This window comes from Mycteria americana, chromosome 3 (genome assembly GCF_035582795.1).
Source record: "Mycteria americana isolate JAX WOST 10 ecotype Jacksonville Zoo and Gardens chromosome 3, USCA_MyAme_1.0, whole genome shotgun sequence".
Taxonomy (NCBI): Eukaryota; Metazoa; Chordata; class Aves; order Ciconiiformes; family Ciconiidae; genus Mycteria; species Mycteria americana.
The window spans coordinates 68,761,618-68,780,521 of NC_134367.1; the positions used below are offsets into that span (position 1 = coordinate 68,761,618).

An 18,904-nucleotide genomic window follows, 5' to 3' on the forward strand; every position below is an offset into this window, starting at 1 on the left:
TCAGCTTGCTTGGAAGCAGAGTGCTTAGGGGCTTAGTGAGGTGGCATTTTCTCCAGTTGCAGCCTACCAGTATGGTCCTTCTCACATCATTTCTCCTGTCAGGCCAGGTACTCTCCTTCCCCTTTCTCTGTGTCCTGTGAACACCTACACCTGGAAAACATCATACCTGAGATGCTGGTATGCTATTTTCTAATCTGCTCCACTTTTGGAGCAGCATCACTCTTTGCAGCTCCCTCTTCACCTCACTGATAACTGCTGTTACATGGCAGTATAACGTGTTTCCCTGACAGAGAAGGATTTGTTCCCAAAATCTAGCCTGCAGCCTCTTACAACAACAATAGTAGTGATAGTGCTGGTCAGTTACTTCCCTTCCTGCTACTTAGATATGCCATGTCATTCAAGCAGACCTGCAGTACCTGTAGAATAGTATAAAAGTAGGTACAGTACATGTAGGGTCTGGATGTTTTAAAGACAGACAATGGACAGTTTAGCATTCATGCAGAAAAATGTTTTATTGTAGTGAAGTTACACAGGAGAAAAACAAAAGTCTCCCTGCTCCTGGTTCAAGGCTATGCTGAGTCATAGAAGGGGAGGTAAATGCTAACCAAAACAAGTTCCTACATGTAAAAACACATTGCACTTCCAGTCATTTTTACAAGGTTATAAGGACACCACCTGGCATTTTCTTTTTTGTCTTTTTTTTTTTTTTTTTTTAAGGAGCTGCAGCTTTAACTATTTAAAGCTGGAATCCAGAACGTTTCCTTACAGGAGTTTTTGTTGTTTGGGTTTTTTCTCCTCATAAAAGCAAACCTGACGATACTCTTTCTTTCTGTTTAGCCTGTCCAGTTTATTTAGACTAAAAGCACCTCAGGCCACATGAATTTTACTTGATACATTCCCATACTGACCTTGTAGGGCTTCAGTGGCTCTAAACCCAGGCTCAGTATACAACACTAATGCTGGTTAGTGGTCAGATCATTCTCATCACTAGCGAGCAGGAAGAGGGAATGGCAGCAGGTACAGGGGGTTTATGGAAGACTGCTGAAGTGGCCTTGATGACAGAACAGCTCTTCCTCAGATGGAGTAACTGCCCACCCACTTCTTAATGCAGAAAATCAGCAAAGCATTGCATCAGCCTGGCACAAACACATGACAAATGGCATGGAGTCTGTGACCCTACAGAAAAGAAAAGGAAGGTGGGACAGGTTTTGGACCTGCCAACCTTTTAATTGTCCTTTCAGGGATACAAATACAACAGTGTTTATCAACTACTAACTAGTTTTCCCACACAACAGGTTATGTGCTGTATATTCACTTACATTTTTACATAATAATACACGGGTATTATAATACACAATAATTCCCCACCACCACCTCTTGTGGTGAAAGAATGTGACATGTCAAGGTGACAGACACTTCAGGAGAGACTCAAGGAAAAATAAGTTCACGCAGAGCTAGCTTATCTTGGTCTCTTGAAAGTAAAATTTTACAAAGGATGAGCAAGGTGTCTATTTTTACAATATTTACTTTGTACAGTGCGAAAAGGAGGGATAGGCTTTTTAAACATAGGATTCCTTAGCATACTGGATCTGGTCTACCTCAAAAACTGGCTGGCTGCACCTCCGAGCCACATACTCCAGTTTGTTCTTTTGACAGGATTCAGACATGGCTCTCATTCGGTAGACTCCCGGGGTCACGGGTAAACTCACGCGGGAGTTTATTCCCACAGTGATGCTGAGGGTTTCAGTTTCCACGTCAGAATCCTTTGCTGCAGAAACTCTGCCACTGGGTGGATCCCTTAGAGCCGTATATGCTGTGTCCTGTGCACAGCTGCTGCATGGATGAGGCAGCAAAGCGTCCTGGTTTGACACCTTTAATCTCATAGTTTGAACTGTGAGATTGTGGGAGGGAACTTTAGTGGCCAGACAGTTTTTAGTAGCCTCTTCGTAAGAGGGTGGTCTTCCAGGATTCCTCTGGTCTACCTCTCTGAACACTTCATCAGCTGACCTGAAACGGGGCCTTTGCTGATACGCCACAGGCAATGGTTTGTCACCATCAGGGCTGCTCTCCTGGACAACTCTGCAGGAGAACTGATCTTCTTTCTTTGTGAAACTGTCTCTCTGAAAGCCCATGTTTTTTCCAGGCCCCCAACTCTGGGTTTTTAGTAGTGTTTTCCTGCGGTTTGCAAAAGAGAACGACATGGAATGCTTTTTGATCTCTCTGCTAGGTGTACTGCAGTCTTCGGTAGCCTTGGTGGAAAAGGACTGAGGCCTATTTAAAAAGGTTTTTTTGGGACTAGAGGGCGAAACTACTGGCGAGCTGGTGAAGACCGAGCCATCAGAGCTCTCCAGGGAGCAACTGGAGGATGTTTTGGGTAGAGAGTCAGTTGATAATTGTGAAGGTAAGATTGCAAGCTGTTTCTCCAGTGCCTCCAAGCCTAGCTGTTTCTGCTGAACTGGAAAACTGTCTTCACTTTTGTTTAGCTTCTGTTTCCTTATCCTGCCTTCAAGGCGGTTCTGGAAGGACAGGTCTGGCTCTGAATACCTCCTGTCCATCGTGCTGATGTCATTCCTGAAATTAGTCCCGGAAGGGGCAGAGATGCGTGTTGGATATCTTCTGCTCACGCTCGTGCTCCTCCCTTTGGGCTGCTCCATCTGAGAGGTACGGGGGCTGCCTTCAGCTTCAGGATCTGGGCTGTCATAGGCAGAGTCATTCTGATGAGCAGCACATAGGTGTTCTGCGGGGAGAAAGCACCTGTTAGTTTTTACTGACCATCTGAGGATGAAGGGGAACTATATGGAAAGAGTTCCTGTAGAAGAGCACTGCAACAGTGTCTTGAACCCTCTGCAACTCTCTGTGTTTCCACAGATGTATTCCCATATCAAATTAAAGAATCTGGCCCAGAAGCCCCAGTCTGTGACATCCCCAGTCCATTCTCGTACCTGTGGAGCTGTCTGTGTACTCCGGTGACTCCCCAGCCGAGGCACACACAGTCAAGGCACTGTCCTCCCCAAATATTTCTGAGCAGTTGTTTATGAGGAACTCCACCAACACTGTCACCTGCACACAGAAAACATTTTACTTCAGTCAAAAGGGCTGAAAACATATTAAACAGTATTTCCTGCTCCTGCCTGCTGTCTTTGTATGAAGGGCAGCACAGAGGAGGGTAGCTGCTGCCAAAATCGTAGAATCATAGAATACCAGGTTGCAAGGGACCTCAAGGATCATCTGGTCAACCTTTCTTGGCAAAAAAATGCTAGCTTAAAGTCAGAGGGTGAGTCCACTCAGGCCACATCAGGATGAGGCCTGATGCTGCAGACTAATTGATCTGCCCCGATGCAAACAAAACGCCATCAGCTTCAGCCTCACTGTCCAGAGGGCCCGCCGGTGACAATGCCCACTGGGTGCCCCTTGCTCTCTCTGTGCAAAGTATTCGGGAGCTGTGATACGACGTAAGGGACTGCAGGGCAACTGCTACTTTTGCTCAGAGGAGGCGAGACGCGGGGCAGCCTTGCCCATCACATTGCAGGCACCTGAGCTGAGGGGCACCCCCAATGTCCAGGGGTGCTGTTTTGTTCAGCTTTTGCAATGGCAGTGGGATCCCTATGGATGGCTCTGAGCTGCCCCGAAGCGGGTGGCTGCTTGGTGAGTTCAACACACCTTGTCATTCATCTCCTTCTGCACTTCCAGCGGGAGCGCGTTGTCCGTCTCTGGGCTGAGCATATTTGGGCCAACGCAGATGGCCAGATTGCTGGAGTCCATCCTGTTGGTCTCAGCGTTTTGGCTGATGTGGTGGAGCAGAGACAGCAAGTGCTTGAGCAAGGCGAGGTTTGGTCTAGGCAGTTTGTCAGCCACCCTGCATGGACAAAACCAAAATGTGACGTTTATTCATGGTGCAGCAGCCGCTACTTCTTTATTTGAGCAAGTCTCAATTAAACTCAGGCAGATGACGCTTCCTCCAGAGAGAGGCATGCGTGTGCTTTTTTCACTGCTTAGCAGAAGTATCATTCAGAAATCCCCAACGGCAGCTGAGCGTGTGGTTAATTGCAAGAGCTTGAATTACAAGGTCTTGACTGAAAGGCAAGCCTTGCAGCAGTCCGTGTCCCTGAGTAGATGAGATGGTGTCAGGAGATGTCACTGGAGGCTTCCCAAAGGCACGTGAAAGCCTGTGGTTGTGCTGTGCATCTTTCAAAGCACTCCCAGTCAGCCTCCACATCTGCTTTTTCCAAAGAGCAAAACGCGGCGGTGGTCTCCACGTGCCCGACTTCACCACCAGCAGATGTGAAGGCTCCCTGCCAGTGCCTGTCCCACAGCACAGTGCCTACATTAGCTGAGACACTGCAGCCTCTCTCCTCTTCCTACACCAGTCGTTTCGTAGGGCAATCTCAGATACCTGCAGGAAGCGCTGCTGCTAGAGCCCTCTTGACCAAACCCCATGGAGCAATAGCGAGCTGATATAAATGACAGGCTTTTAAGCGAGACTCTCAATTTCGGGAGACATCATTGGCCTCCAGCAGCCACTCCATCACACTGGGGCTGGTTGCAAAACCTCCTGGTCACAAAACTTACTCTTTCAGTTCTTCAATTTTTTCCTGCTTGCTTGGCTTCTCCAGAGCTTGCATCCACTTCTCATAGAGGTCGGCCGACAGGAGTTTGGAGGGAATATTTCGGAGGAAGTCCTGCAAGGCCAAGAGATTTAGATGAGGCTTTGGACACTACCCCTGAGCACACAGGGAGCATCACTGTGACATGGACTCACTAGCAGGCAGGCTGGCCTGAGCTGCCTGACCATCAGCACCTGCAGAGCAGTGGGGTTCCCAAGAACATGCCAAGTACAGTTGCATTGGGGTAATGCAAGGACCCAGCTCTTAGCTGCTTTTTGTTCACCTGTAAATCTCAGTATTCCTCCCTGGGGAGGATGCTGAGGAGGAGGACAAAGTGAGTTTCCTGTGGGCATGCAGGAAATCAGCAGCACCACAAGTGGGACTGAAAATCAGGTGGAAAAGGAAAATGCCAAGCTTTCCTAAGCCCGAAACATTTAGTCTGGCTTTGCTCTGGCTGTAGCTTGGAGTCCCACCTAGGTCAGCTCTGGGCACTGAAGTGGGCCCATGCAGATTGGCAGTGTCCTCCCCCACCGCAAGTCAGAGGAGCTCACCTTCAAGACCACTGCCAGCAGGTGCACAGATTTGCTTTTCAAATCAACATTCCCGCCTTTGTTTAGGTCCTCCTTCAACTCCTTTCGTGCTTTCTCATTGGCAGCTTTTCTGAATATCCCTTCAGTGGAAGGTCCTTTCATATACAATATCGTTAGGAGATCCTGCAGGGCAAAAAAACCAGACAGGAATGGGAGAACAGTTACTTGGGTGAAGGAAGGTCCTTTAGCAAGTGAATATTTATTTAGAAGCAGAAGAAAAATTGTCTGGAGGTACACCGTGCTCTAATTAGGTCAGTATCTAGTTCTTGCTCCAGTTAGATTACATGGGCAATAACCTGATTTTTCCCCCAACCCACCCTCTTTTTGGACTGGTGAATTCCACTAACTTCAGTGGAGTTATCCCTGCTTCCTTCCAGAAGGAAACAAGGGATGGCTTAAGTCTTGGTTCAAATCCCCTCCCTCCAAAGCCAGGCAAATATTGCTTAGAAGAGACAAAAGCCTGTCTATTGGAAAAGCCAACTCAGTGCGAGAACTCTTTTTATCCAGAAGATAGTGTTTAGGTATTTGTCAGTGGCAGTCCATAGCTGAACACTTTTTTCAGGGAAATACAGAAATCCTTGGAAGTTTACGCTGCTGAAAGATTCATTTAAATGATTTCTGTAGAATCACAGATGTTTATACTAAGGAGCAGATCTTCTCCTATTCCTGGTCCTGGGTTGTCTCCACTCAAAGTTACTTCCAGTGAAAGTTGGGTCCGCTGGACAGAACCTGCAGACCTGGCCCTTTGTACATCTGGGACGGGCCCTGAGTTTATTAGAAGTGTGTGTGGAGGGGAAACACCCAAATCACTCATCTCCTGAGTGCTGCAGCACAAGTACCGAGGATCCTGCCTCACGCTGGAAGCCAGAGGTATGATAACTGTATCGTCAGGCTTGCTTACCTGGACCGGTTGGGGCAGTGTGTCATCTTCCCCACAGATAATTGCCAGAGGCTGGCCAAACAGAGCAATTTTGGCACCCGAGTCTAGCTGCCCTGGGGAATTCCCATTGGTAGAGCTTCGTCTCAGAGTAAATGACTGCGATATCACCTTCTTTCTTTTCTTTGTTCCATCTGCTGCAAGCAAAAGAAAAGCAAAAAATCAATTTTTAAAAAAACAGAGCACGCTATGCAGCCATTCATCTGTGTGCAGTGCAGAGATGTATGTTGAAACAACTCAAACTAAACTAAACAGGGAGAAACTGAAAGACAACTAAGTGGTTACTAAGGAAACAACCGCCTAAACTGTAAAACTGTGACCATCCCTCTAAGGACACCACCTTTCCTGTTTTGGGGGTTTTTTTTTACATTCTAGTCACTGTTTCTTCCTAGAGAGTGAGAACATACAAGGCACAAACACCCCAGCATTTATAGAGATTTTTGATATTGCAGCGGTTTCTGTGATAACTATCTAAGGCAGATATGTCACTTGGGCAGCTGGCAATGACAATTTTCACTATGCGGTCTGACTGTACCCCAGCCTTAGGGCAAGAGTGGAACTAGGTGCTCCTTCTTTTCATCCTCTTTCACAGGCTGAAATAAAAACACACAGCTCCAGCTCTGCCAGCTTCGGACCCAGCTCTAATGATAGTGGTCCTGCTAGAGCTAGTGCTTGCCCCCTGCCAGCAAGCCAGTGGAAGGTGATACTTGCTCCAGAGGATGGGAGCGTCACAGTAGGGCCTCATTGGCTTCAGGGTCAGAAATCTCTTAGCATGGGTTTTGCATCTGCATCTTAAAGAGGAGGGCATGCTAGGAATTTGGAGATGGTGGTTGTATTGGGATGAGGTGTGGCTTTTTATCCCTTTCAGAAACAGTGAGAGAAGGATCCTTTTGCTAGAAAGCTTTCTAAAGGAGTTGCCTTCTGCAAGTTTCCCATAAAGGACTTGCCTTCTACTCCAAAATGAAGTTGTCTAACACAGATGAGAAGTTCTCAGGGCCTGTATTTGTGGCTTAGCACAAGTCCTTGGTAGGGAGGGGTTAAAAGCTATGAGAAAGTCACCTAACATTATAATGTCATATAAAATGTTTGCTTCTGGTACTCTTGAAAAATTATCTGATATGATGGTCTGCTCCAAATCTGACCCCACCCTGCTAATGGTCTCCTCTGGGTTGCTTACAGGTGCCAAAGTTTTGCATAGTGAGAGAAAACAAGTGCTGTTGCTGTTGCCAAAAGGGTTTATTTGCTCTGGCGTGCAACCGCTGGTAGCTGTACTCGCTTGCAGTGCCACACCTCAGTGGTGATGCTCGAGTGAGAAAGGAGCACATTTACTTCCCATCGCTGCCAGGGAACACAATGAAACATGGCTCTGAGGACCAGGGAACAGGGATACAAGACCTCTGGCATCAGCACTGTCACCTCTGCCGCTGAGCATAAGGGAAAGAGGTCATTTGCAAGTGAGTGGCACTCCAGGGGTTAAGCCATCTCCTGGACGGGGTTGAGGGCTGTGGATTGCTCTCAGGGAGGTGAAGCGGGCAGTTTCGGGTGGTTTTGCAGAAGCGCCAGCTTGCAAGCATTATATAAGAAGGCAGTTCCTCAGTTTTTTTTTGAAACTCACCAGTTGAGTGGCAAAGTCCATCTTCAGTATCTGCTGGGACCAGCGGGGGGCATTTCTTGGCATCAGCCTGCAAGAAGCGTGTTGGAGTTACAGAGCTGCCACCAGCAGCGAGGGCCACCAGTGAGTTGCTGCAGCTCCTCTGAAATCTGTGGGAAGCTCTGGGGAATAACCAGAGCAAACCTAACACCTGCTGAAGAGGTGACTCAGTCCAGGAGTGGACCACCTTGCTGCCCAATAGAGGGATTTATGGTAAACCCTGCAGCCAGCCACCCCAGACCTGCCCAGCAGGTCACAACCCCGTGCTCTTTCAGGCTGCTCTTCTGATCCAGAGAAGCCACAGCCGGACACAGCCTGCCCTTTTGTGTCCTCCCCTGGCACTGGAGATTTCCTCCCAGACTTCTCCAGGGAGCATTGATGGCTTCGGAGCCTGCCAGATTCCTGAACAAAGCTCCCCAGGAGCCCAGGGAACGCACCGGCTGCTCACAGCAATGCCCAGCTCCTTCTGCATGGTGCTGCACGGAGTCACCTTCAAAGGGCTCTGCCCGCTCACGGGTAATGGCAGACAGCACGCAGCTCCTACAGGGGCCACCCCCACTTTGCTAAGATATCTCACATCAGTACCCAACAAGGATCGGGGGAAATGTAGTGGCTGCTTACCTCTGACTGGCACTCAATCAGACTCTCCATGTTCCCAGCATTTAGTGTCTTTGACTAGGCAAGAAAACAAAGACACTATGTGAGTAACTGAATGCTATGGTTTAGAAATCAGAGCTTTTCAAAATCACTCTGTTGACAGAGCTGAAACAATAAAGACACTCACAGTATTACAGCTGCTTAACACTTTCATTAGGAGTTTGATCGGGGGAGCTCTGGACACTCTGGTTTCCTTCGGTCCTTTTGTTTGCCTGTTTATTGAACAGGGAATGGACAAAGAAAGAGCTTTGTAAAACTGCACCCTTCTTGTCTTTCTCCCCTGCAAGCCAGTCTAGCATTTAAGTATGATCCTGAACCAGCAAGATATCCCACACGAGTCAATCATAAAGCCCTTCTCTGGAAGGCACTCAGCCCTACTGCTCTATCTGCATCTTGATTAAAACAGAAAAAACCCAGCTTTCCATTTCTAATCCATGCAAAAAATGAGCAAGCGGTGACAGCTACGTGAGGTTGTTGTCAATCTGCAAACACAAGACTAAGCAACTCAGTCGGCTCTGCCCATGAGCTACACTTAGCCGTGGATGCACCTCTCCCCCGTCTATATTTTTGTACATCTCTATACAGCTGCGTCTGGAGCACTCCACTGACTTCAACCGTGATGCCGCAGATTTAATCCCAGGGAGTACTTACCCAAGGAGTGAGTCCAGCCAGAGCTCCTTCACCTCCCGTGAACTGCAGAGGAAAGGAGAAACAGCATCACTCCCCACTGCTACTAATCCTTTGGATGAGGGCAGGCGACTAAACAGTTCTACCCCACGTATGCTGCCTTATATACGCAGAAGGGGCAGGTGGAAATTCACAGACAGGAAGAAGCATCATGGGGCAGGACTGAGATGCTATGAAATTTCTGGCTTCCTCTTTCCTTTTAGAGGAGCTAGGTTTTTTTTTCCTTAAAGAAAAAAAAAAAAGCCCTTGTAGTTGTTATGGATGGAAAAGATGAGGCACTGGCCAGGTAAAGGTTCCATCTAGCATCAGCAGCGTGAGGTGGGATGTGCAGAGGGGGCCGCAGTGTGGGCAGCTTCTCCTTACCGTTAAAGGGCAGTGGGTACAGTCTGTCCTTTGACTGCTCAGAGACCTTACATTTTGCAGTTTAAAGACGCACCACCAGATCAAGTTACACTAAGAATAGTTAAAAAGATGGGGGAGTGGAATAGCCAAGATTCAGAGAAATGTTTTTGTATATATTTTTAAAAACTAATGGCAACAGTTTACTGTCTGCAAGCAGATGTAGACACACACTTTGCCGGTGCCAACTAGTTCTTGAGGATCTAAGCACTGGACTTCTATACAAGTGGTGTTATGTAATAATTTAGTAATGCATGACAATATGTAATAAAAAGCCTTGCTTACAATGTGTCTTAGTAAGAATTATGTGTCCAAGTAATAAAGTTTAATTCAACTGAAGAGATCAAAAAATGCAGGAAAAATCTACCTCTGCTCTCCCTGTACCTCTTCAGGGTCTGTTGCTGACTCCCCCCAACCTGGGCACACCAGCAACGTAAGGACAACAGTACTCACTCCACCAGGCCATTAGGAAAAGTTATCAACATTTGATGTTAAATGCATGATATTAGTTCTACTGATTCATTGACAGAGGCAAATAACAACCTGGTATTCTGGGTACCAGTCTTTTGATCTAGTGAAAAAGAGGGCCTAAGGCTGAGAGTGAAAGGCTTGGGAATATTTCAGTGGTGGATTTAGGTGGAAAGCACGCTTGTAAAACTGTGGTCTCTCTGCTGCTTCCCCCGGTGGATGCTCCGTTTCACATGTGCAGGGGACGAGGCTGTGTCATAGCACAGCTCTTTGCAGATGCACGTTACGGCTACATCCGCTACTGAATTCGCCCTGAAAGCCGTTCTTTGCTTAACCACATCAGTCCTGGCCCATGTAGTACTGACCCCAGGCTGTCATGCGAAAGAGGCAGTCTCAGCATGACTCTGGCAGAAATCCAAGGTGCAAAATTAACTTTTGGTTAGACAGAGGTGTGTCCAGAAGGGCAAAGGGAGAGCTGCCCTGTGTTTGCAGGGGAAGATGGTGTAGATGACCTTTCAAGTCCTCCTGAGGCCCGTCATTTCCATGCTCCTGTAGAGATAGCGGTCTGTAGACTTGTTTAGGGCTGAAACTTACAGGAATCTAAATCAATTACTCTTCAGGCCTGTGCATTTAACACTGATCTTTTACTCGCTGCTGTAACTGATTTTTAATTAATTAGCAGTTCTGTGACATCTGTAATTTCCCTACTAAATTCCATGGGTCAATGCATGTTTTTGCAGAAATATTGTCGTCCTTGCATCGTGTTCTCCTGAGAATTTCTTCTGAGGCTCACTGGCAGCTGCAGCACCATGCTGATAGTCCCAGCAGGATTTCTGGGACAAGGCGCATCTATTTTTCAGTATATCTTTTAAATGTGTATCTAAACATATCTGTCTGTTAAATACCTCTGACGCTTAGGGGACCTATGCAATTCAGTTCTGCCTTGCCCTTACTTCCAGCACTGTACGCAGACATATTTCTAAGCTCAGTCTATTGCATGATTAAGACATGGGGTTTGATCTGGAAAATGTGCGACTCATGAAGAAAATGGGAGTTTAATGGGTGGTGATTAGTCGGGCCAGAAGCTTAGATTACAAATAGGGCACAGCTGTACACAGGGCCTAATGCTATGAATTTCCCAGGAGGAAAAGATACAGTAATGGGTGGTGTATTGATAGCACATCACCAGACTGTGTCCGTTGGCACATACTGCTGTATCTCTATCTAATTAGTTCCCAGCTATTAACAGTTATGGGGATATAATGGCCATTGTATGTGGAAGGTATGTGTATAGCCTGCCTGTCCATATGGAAAACAATTTGGGGTTTTTTTTACCCTCATGGTAGCATTCATTTTTTATAGCTCTTGTATGGTGTGTATCACAAACACTTAATTTGTGCCAAAATTACTTTAAAGCAGCTTATTTCATTACAAACAAACATGCCCCATCTGAATAGCAGACATCCTAAAAAGCTATGGTTTGGTGGAGTAATTGTATGGTTGCATAGAACGAAGCTTGGCTGTATTTGTGATAAGCAGTAAGCGAGCATGTGCTGGCTCCTGTCGAGCACTGCAGAGCTGCGTGCAGGGTCCCGAGGTCAGAAGAGCTGCTGCACCAGGTGGGTGAAGACAGGAGGACCAGCACAGCCTGAGCTGCCCTCACACCTACCAGCCAGAGCAGCTTCACAGCTTCCTCCTCCAGTGTGTAAAGGGTAACATAGATGTAGCTCCCAAAGCTGGTCTCCACAATGAATATTAACAGAAAAGGCCTGCCATATGGGATGTTTACAAATGAAGGTCCCTTACATGAACAGCTTCTTTCCCTGAAGAGACTGATTCCCTCTCTACCACCCAGCTCTGCTTTGCAGACTCAGAGCCTTTGCTATGGTTTGCCCCTCAGTTCGGTGCAGATCTTATACCACGATGCATTAGAGTACAATGTTTCTTTGGTACCACAGTGTACAGTACAGTGTGGGGTTTGTACCACAGCGGTTGCCCTAGGGCAGGCGGAGTAGATGGCAGATGGCTTGGGCACACCTGGAGCTGTTTGCAAGGTGATGTGTTTCTCCCATGCCATGCCTGACTAGGTGAACGCGCTCTCCTTCAAAGACACGGGGACCTTTACACAAAGATCAGGGCGTGGGAGAGGGGGTGGACTTACAAGGGTTTTGTGGGACTAGCCTGTGTATGAGCTCTTCCCCTCCGGTACATGTTGCTTCCCTCATGTTGCTTCCCTCAGTTCTGCTGAAGTGCTTTGCATTCACTGGAGGGAAAGCAGGAGTGGGGAGGTCCTGCAGAGCAGCAGACCCTGGGTAAATCCAGGCCTCTCAGGACTACGTTTGTTCCTCGAGGTGTGAAGCATTTTCCTTGTAGAAGGCTGGACATCAGATTGATGCCTCTGCTTCCCCCTGGGCCCAGGCAGCCCCTCTCCCCTCCCAGGCCATGGCTGCTTTTGTGGTCCGCTCCCAAGCACCTTGTCCAGCCGGGTTTTGGAGAGAAGGCTTATATAGCACTTGCTGCCAACACAGACCAAATGGAGGTTTTCCCCTTTCTGTGAGCTACAGTCAAGCTAGGCATTTTCTCCTCTTTCTCCTCTCTCTTCTTACACTGTGGCTCAGTGAAAGACCCTGGACCATAGCAATGAAGGGGCAGCATCAGTTGGGAGAAGAAAGGAATCAGGAGCTGATAGTAAACAAAAGAACAAAAGTACAAATCTGCTGTGGCTGGAAAGTGTCTGTTTTTCTTCTCTCCTTATCAAACCACAAATGGGAAAATCCCAGCCACAGCTCACTTTTGTTTATTTCAACACTACTTTCAAAAATGTTTGACATGATGGCTCTTAGAAATGAGGGAGTGTGTGAATGAATCCTGAAACCCACCTTCGCCCTGTTGTCGTACCAGCAAGGACGCAGCAGGAGCGTAGCTGTGGGAAGGGTACAGCAGGACACGCCTGGAGCAGGGACTCTTTCAAGCCCACATAGAGCAGAAAGAGCCAAGTTCTGCACCGCTGCCTCTCCGTGTGGAAAAGGGGTTGTATTCCAGTTTTGTCTTCACTGGCACAGTTGCGGTTTCCCGGGGGACGATAGGAACATTTACCAAAATAAGGAAAGCAATTACGCCAAAGTCAGACAGTTGTTGCGTTGTTTTTTTTTTTTTTTGAAAGGAAAGCTCTGCACGATCTGACTCAAAGAACAGGGTGTTGTGTGGGTTGCGGAGAACAAGTCACATTTCTACCCGTCTTCTGAAGGCAGCTCCAATTTCCTACCACTTTCCAGAGTGTGTTGCAGATTGCATAGGCATGGTTCAGGGTTTGATCACAGAAAAGAGGGCGGCCTGAGCTTTAGTGAGGCCAGTCCCTACCCCCTACCTGTAACAGTTCAGACCGAGATCCATCAACCCAGCTGGTGCTGAACTCCTACAGTTCTAGTCAGGTGGGACCTGGGCTCATGCTAACCCTGCTTTTGGAAAGTGAAACCCACTGGCAGTTTTTCCCAGCTCTGCTCTGCTGATTTTTATCCTTAATCAGCTATCAAGGTTAGATTGTAATGTGGGGTAGATTGCATCACCCGTCTACACACTGGGTTACTATTGCACAGGAAAAAGTTACAAATCAAAAATAATATCGTAAATACAGCCCAAGGTGTATTCTGTGCCCTTCCCATGACACCCTTTTGGTTGCATTTGCTTTGCGGGATGGTTTGTTTATTCTTTCATGAGTGCTCCTCCCAAGACTAAGTTGGCAGCTCTAAAGATTTTTACCAGTCATCACCTGACTGGTTCCAGTGGGGGTTTTTTAGCTGTGAAGAGCAGGCATATGTCGACCATTTTTCCAAAAGGTCTGCGCTCGTGTTCAGTCGTGTCTGAATTCAGCTTGCTGTTGTATCTCGGTGGTGCTCGGGAGTCACTCATTCCTTGGGCTCCCTGAGGAGGCCAGCACAAAGGAGTCTGGGAGTTGAAGTTGCCCATCATTTCTCACTGAGCGGATGCAGATCTCAATCTTTGCTCGCTTACAATAAACAACAAGATAACAGAGAACACGTGTAATTAAGTCTGAATTCTATTCTTTTCAAGATTTCTGGTTGAAGGTACTAAAAAAGTATTGAAAAGTGAGATGCCACTCACTTTTTTTGTTACTCCAGCAGGTTTCTCACTTGTTTTGCTTCTTTATGTTGTCCATTCACAAATCAGAAACTGAGATGGTGCTTTTCTGCCAAGCTCATTTGCGCTCAGGGACAGCTTATATTTCTTACCGAATCCAGAGAGGTGTGAATCTTGATTTTGCTTTTCAGGATTAATTCAAATGTTTTCTTTTCGATTTTAGTTGATGTAGGCTTGTATTTCTCCTGCTTCTGCACCTTGTGTTTTGCTTTGAATTTCAGCATCAAAACAATCTCAGATCTCAAAATGAGAATCAGTGGAAACCAGAGGTAACCTGGATTTCACATTGAATTCTAACTTGCATGTGATTTTCAGGCATAAGTCATCTCACTTTCACACAAAAGATGATCTGCAGACTGCCAATGGCCTAGGAGCCAGTCTGGAATAAGACCAAGAAAACTTGGCCTGAGTGTAATTTTGGGTTTCATTGTGTATGTGTCCCATTGATACAAAAACTAGAAAAGAAAGCCAGGCTCAGGGGTGGCAAGACCTTACAACTCCCCTGGTAGAGTGGGAGCTGCTCCAGGCATAGCAAGCATCCATGGCCGTGAACACGGCCGTCACCGTCGGCGCCCGGGAGGAACAACCAGAAGTAGCTGGAATTTCCCCATCGTTCAGTTCCAGTTGGCCTCCTCTGAGCCCCAGTGGTATGATGGGAATATCCCCAAACTCTTCATCATAGCGATGCCCTTGTGAGTTTGTCAGTCCTGTGCTGTACCTGCTTCCTAAGTAATAAGCAGAACTGCCAGTAACCGGATCCTCATCACCACTAAATTAACCATGAATGGGAACATTTATGACCACACACCTGGACTCCATCCTCCAGGCAAAAGCAATGTCAGGCAAGGCAAATCTTTCCAAGCACAACTCTGCTGGCTGCAGTTAAACTCCCCTGAGCACATTTGACTCCGTACTTTGGGAGAGTTATTGGCTGTCATGCCCTCTGTCCTTGCGCATGCACATCCACACACAGCAAAATAAAATGATGTGTTGCGAAGTTTTGGCCGCCCATCAAAATCAAGATGATAAATTCAAAACAAACATCTCCATATTAGCTGGTGATTGCCATATTGTTGCTACGAGCAACAGCTGCTGTATTAGTGTTTTATATAAACACCGCACTTTGGTATTGCTATCCCGTTTTAAAGCGGGACTACCTTATGAGGATTTCGGAAAGCAAATGCTTCTTATGGCACGGGCTCTGCCTCCTGCCACAGGGTACCACGAGGTCTCTGGGCAAACAGCACTGTCGCTACTGCCGCGAGGGGACACGTGGAAGGTGGAGGTGCCCCACGCCGCAGCCGCCATGGGGCAGGGCAAGCCGGCCTCGGGCACCAGCTGGCACAACTGGGGGCTGCCCCGTGTGGAACAGGGCAGCCAGGTCCTTGCCTCCACATTTGCAAAAGCACAGTGGCTTTTTCAGGCCAGGAATAAGAGGGGAATTCCCACCCTCCAGAGCAAGCAGGACCTGGGATTGCCTGCTAGCAAGAGTGGGGTGGGGGAAGAAAAAATGCTTTCGAGATTGAGTTCAGCTGTATCAGCTCTTTACGGGAGAGGGCTTGGCTTGAAGGCCAGGCTGTTCTGTTCAGGCCTGCATTCCTGCAAAGCTGACCATTAATTCCTGCTGCTGCCATGCAGACCAGGTGCTATTACCGCTGCATTTGCTTATTCCACTCGTGTGTGCCTGCTCTGAACCCTGCCTTTGCTTTCAGATCTGCAGTCACTGCACAGAGGTGACAGTAAGGAGTATGGAGAGAAGGTACCTGCATGACACCATGTCCATTTCCCCATGCAGTGGTGGCTGAGGCTTGAACAGAAGATTTTGTTCTCCCTTTCTACTTCCTTTTAAAGGTTTGTTTGTGCTTTGTTTGGGCTTTACCTTTTCTCCCATTTATCAGATGAGTATGTTTCTTCGGGATTTTTGTCTCTGAAAACAGTCGTTGTGTGTGGTCTTACAGTCATGAACTGCCTTATTTAGTATTAGCAAGAAAGTTTGCGAGGCAAGGATCTATCTTTAATGAGGCCAACTGATATAGGTGCAAAACCCTTCCTCAGATCTGAAAAGAAATGCCTGTCTTCAATCTAAGGACAAGTTGAGAAGAAATGCTCTGAATTTTACTAGATACATTAATCAGTTACATGGTTAGTTGTTGAGATAAGATAGGTACCCCCCTCAAGAAGGGTCTTTTCAAAGAGAGATTGAATCCTCTTACCTTTAGGCACCATAAGATATAAAAATGCTAAGCCAAAAGATGTACAGTCCAGCAACTGCTGTAACATTTGTGTAAACCGAAAACCATATTGCTACAGAGAGCCTTAGTATTGCTTGTGCAACACCGTGAACTGATCCTGTCCTTGTGTAACTTAATTGAACTTAGTATTCAGAGAGTAAAAATGAACACTCGTTATCCTGTAAGTTATGCCAAACCCAAGATGCTGGTACATTTGCAAGAGGGTCCTACTTCCATTTGGTAGCTAGCAAAGCAAAGTGCCTATTCTTACTGCATTATACACAGATCCCCAGAGTGTATCTTTCAAACATAACCCCCTGGAATTATTATAGCTCTAAGTTAGTCACTTCCAGTGCTATACTCAGCGAAAATGTTTGCTGAACTCAGGCACTGAAATACAACATATCACTGTAATTGGCTCCTGTCTGTACTATTTTAGGAGAGCCAGATGTGCTAGAAGAGGAGTTTGAGAGGCCTGCGTTATGTCCCAGTGGTTGTCCCTCCTCCCGCAACATTTCTGTTTGCTTCCAGAACCGAGCATTCCCGCAGTTTTCTTTGGACGAGAGTGTGCTGCAACGTAAACCTGTCAAAACTGTGAGACTGACGTGAATAAACAATGCAGATAATATTTCTGTACTGACCTTAAAGGAAAAATCCTAACGAATGTCACAAGCATGGAAAAAGTCGTTACTTTAACAATTGAACAGGCTTACTCATCAAACCTACAGCGCTCAGTAATCCCCCTATTAGGGAATTTTCAGACTAACCAAAAACTGTAATTGCCTCTTTGTATTGGGGTTTAGTGGGTGAACTCCAGGAGATGCTTTGTTTTGCCCTTTGATTTTCCATGTAACATCTGAAAGGTAGATTGCCTTCTTTCTGCCTCAGTTTCTCATGAATAATGGGCCAAAAATAAAAGGTCACTGCACTGCATAAGGTGCTTTGATATCTTTTGGTGAAAAGTGGTACATACAAGAGAACCCAGTAAAGAGTTTGGCAGCTGTTGCCTCTTCTGTCTCCCATGTGCCATGTAGCAAAGAGAAGACCTTAATTTTAGCCTTAGTGGCAAATCTTTGACAAATGAAGGCATTTTAAATGCACTGTCTGTGAGGACAATATGTTATTTTCTGGGCATTACTTGTGTCCCTCAAGGTCTTTGCAGTTCTACTTACCACATAGAAATGCAACAGTCACCTTCTGGCCAGATCAAATACTCACTTATTTTAAGCAGGCAGCTTATCGTCAGGAGGCTATATGACAATGTCACAATGAAATAACCGTTCAGTATGGTAACTGAACTAACCATTTTATCTAGATTCTGTAATAAAAATGTTTCTGAGCATGAACTCCCCTCCCTTTGCCTGACCTCTGGGAAGGGATCTGACATTGGGATTCCAGCACAGTCACAGCAAAGGCTATGCTTTAAACATCAAGCAGATAGTGGGATGTGCTGTCATACGATATCTAACGTGCTGTCATACGATATCTAACATGCTCTTTGAAGAACTACTTCCTTCAAAATGAGCTTGGGAAGGGCCACGTGGCACTGCAGTCATTGCGACTGCTGTGTACCTTCAAGCTCCTAAGGAGGCACTTAGCCTCCTTAGCAAGAAAGTTTGCAAGACCCCTTAGCAAAAAGGGTCTCATTCTGCGTGGGGTCCAGGGGCCTCAGTGGCAGCTCCTCAGAAACCCCCAGCCCACAGCTATCCCCTCTAAGACATTGGCGTCTAACTTCTCGCATGCAATATTCTTTGTCCTCTAATTTTTACTTTCCTATGCCAAATTCTTTATCTTTAGCCATGCAGAACTTTTGCCAGATTTAACTGGATTTAGTCCTTTGCATGCTTTTAATCTTGGGCTCCTAGTCTTGCAGGCAAGGCATATGTGACTGCACTTTTTTCCCAGGTGTTTTTTTACTCCTTTATCACCACCAGTAACTTTTAGTCTCTACAATAATTTCAGTCACAACAAGCAAGTGAGCAACTCTTCCCTGGGTGGTGGGGATTTTTTTCCCTGAGAAAAAGTCATTAAACAGTCTTGGATGGCTAATCAGCATGTGCATCACGGCCACGCAGCCACTGTGCCCATAGCTCTGGGCTAGCTGCGGTGTGCCTGATGGAAACAGCATATACTCATGGTAGAGATCAAGGTCTTTGCAGAGAGGTGGATCAGGGCACGAAGGACAGCAGCCTGCAGGAAATGTCACATGGTTGGTTCCACTGTTCCCAGAACAGTATATTCAGATTTTCAGATAAAGCTTCGGTGACCGCGTTCAGGTTTTGAGCTACAAAGATGAGGAAATGGAGGGTGGAAGGTGGTTAGATGGACAGCCCATTCTATCTATCAGCAAGGCCTGTGCCAAGGTGTGCGTCTGTCATCAAATACATATCTGGAGGGCTGTCAGAATATACAAGAACTTCTTGTATATTCAACGTACAAGAAGTACTGCAGGTAACAGGTAGCTGCCAATTTTTGTAAACTTCATATTTAATCTTCTAAAAAAACCACTGGGATGGTGACTG

At 46.7% G+C, this 18,904-nt stretch overlaps 1 protein-coding gene across 2 annotated transcripts in view; it reads right to left on the reverse strand.

The window, feature by feature from the left end:
* Positions 1–544: 544 nt before the first annotated feature.
* Positions 545–18,904, reverse strand: part of TAGAP (T cell activation RhoGTPase activating protein) — a 54,863-nt gene continuing 36,503 nt past the window's right edge. The window contains exons 3-12 of one of the 2 annotated variants that reach the window (XM_075498886.1): positions 9,091–9,132; positions 8,567–8,651; positions 8,404–8,457; positions 7,747–7,813; positions 6,096–6,268; positions 5,156–5,317; positions 4,570–4,679; positions 3,661–3,856; positions 2,943–3,060; positions 545–2,737 (exon numbers count right to left, since the gene is read on the reverse strand). In XM_075498886.1, the coding sequence (XP_075355001.1) occupies positions 1,560–2,737; positions 2,943–3,060; positions 3,661–3,856; positions 4,570–4,679; positions 5,156–5,317; positions 6,096–6,268; positions 7,747–7,813; positions 8,404–8,457; positions 8,567–8,651; positions 9,091–9,132 (2,185 nt within the window). In that variant the 3' untranslated portion in view covers positions 545–1,559. Of the gene's footprint in view, positions 2,738–2,942; positions 3,061–3,651; positions 3,857–4,569; positions 4,680–5,155; positions 5,318–6,095; positions 6,269–7,746; positions 7,814–8,403; positions 8,458–8,566; positions 8,652–9,090; positions 9,133–18,904 lie in introns of those variants that run through there. The other variant, XM_075498887.1, reaches the window with a different exon arrangement.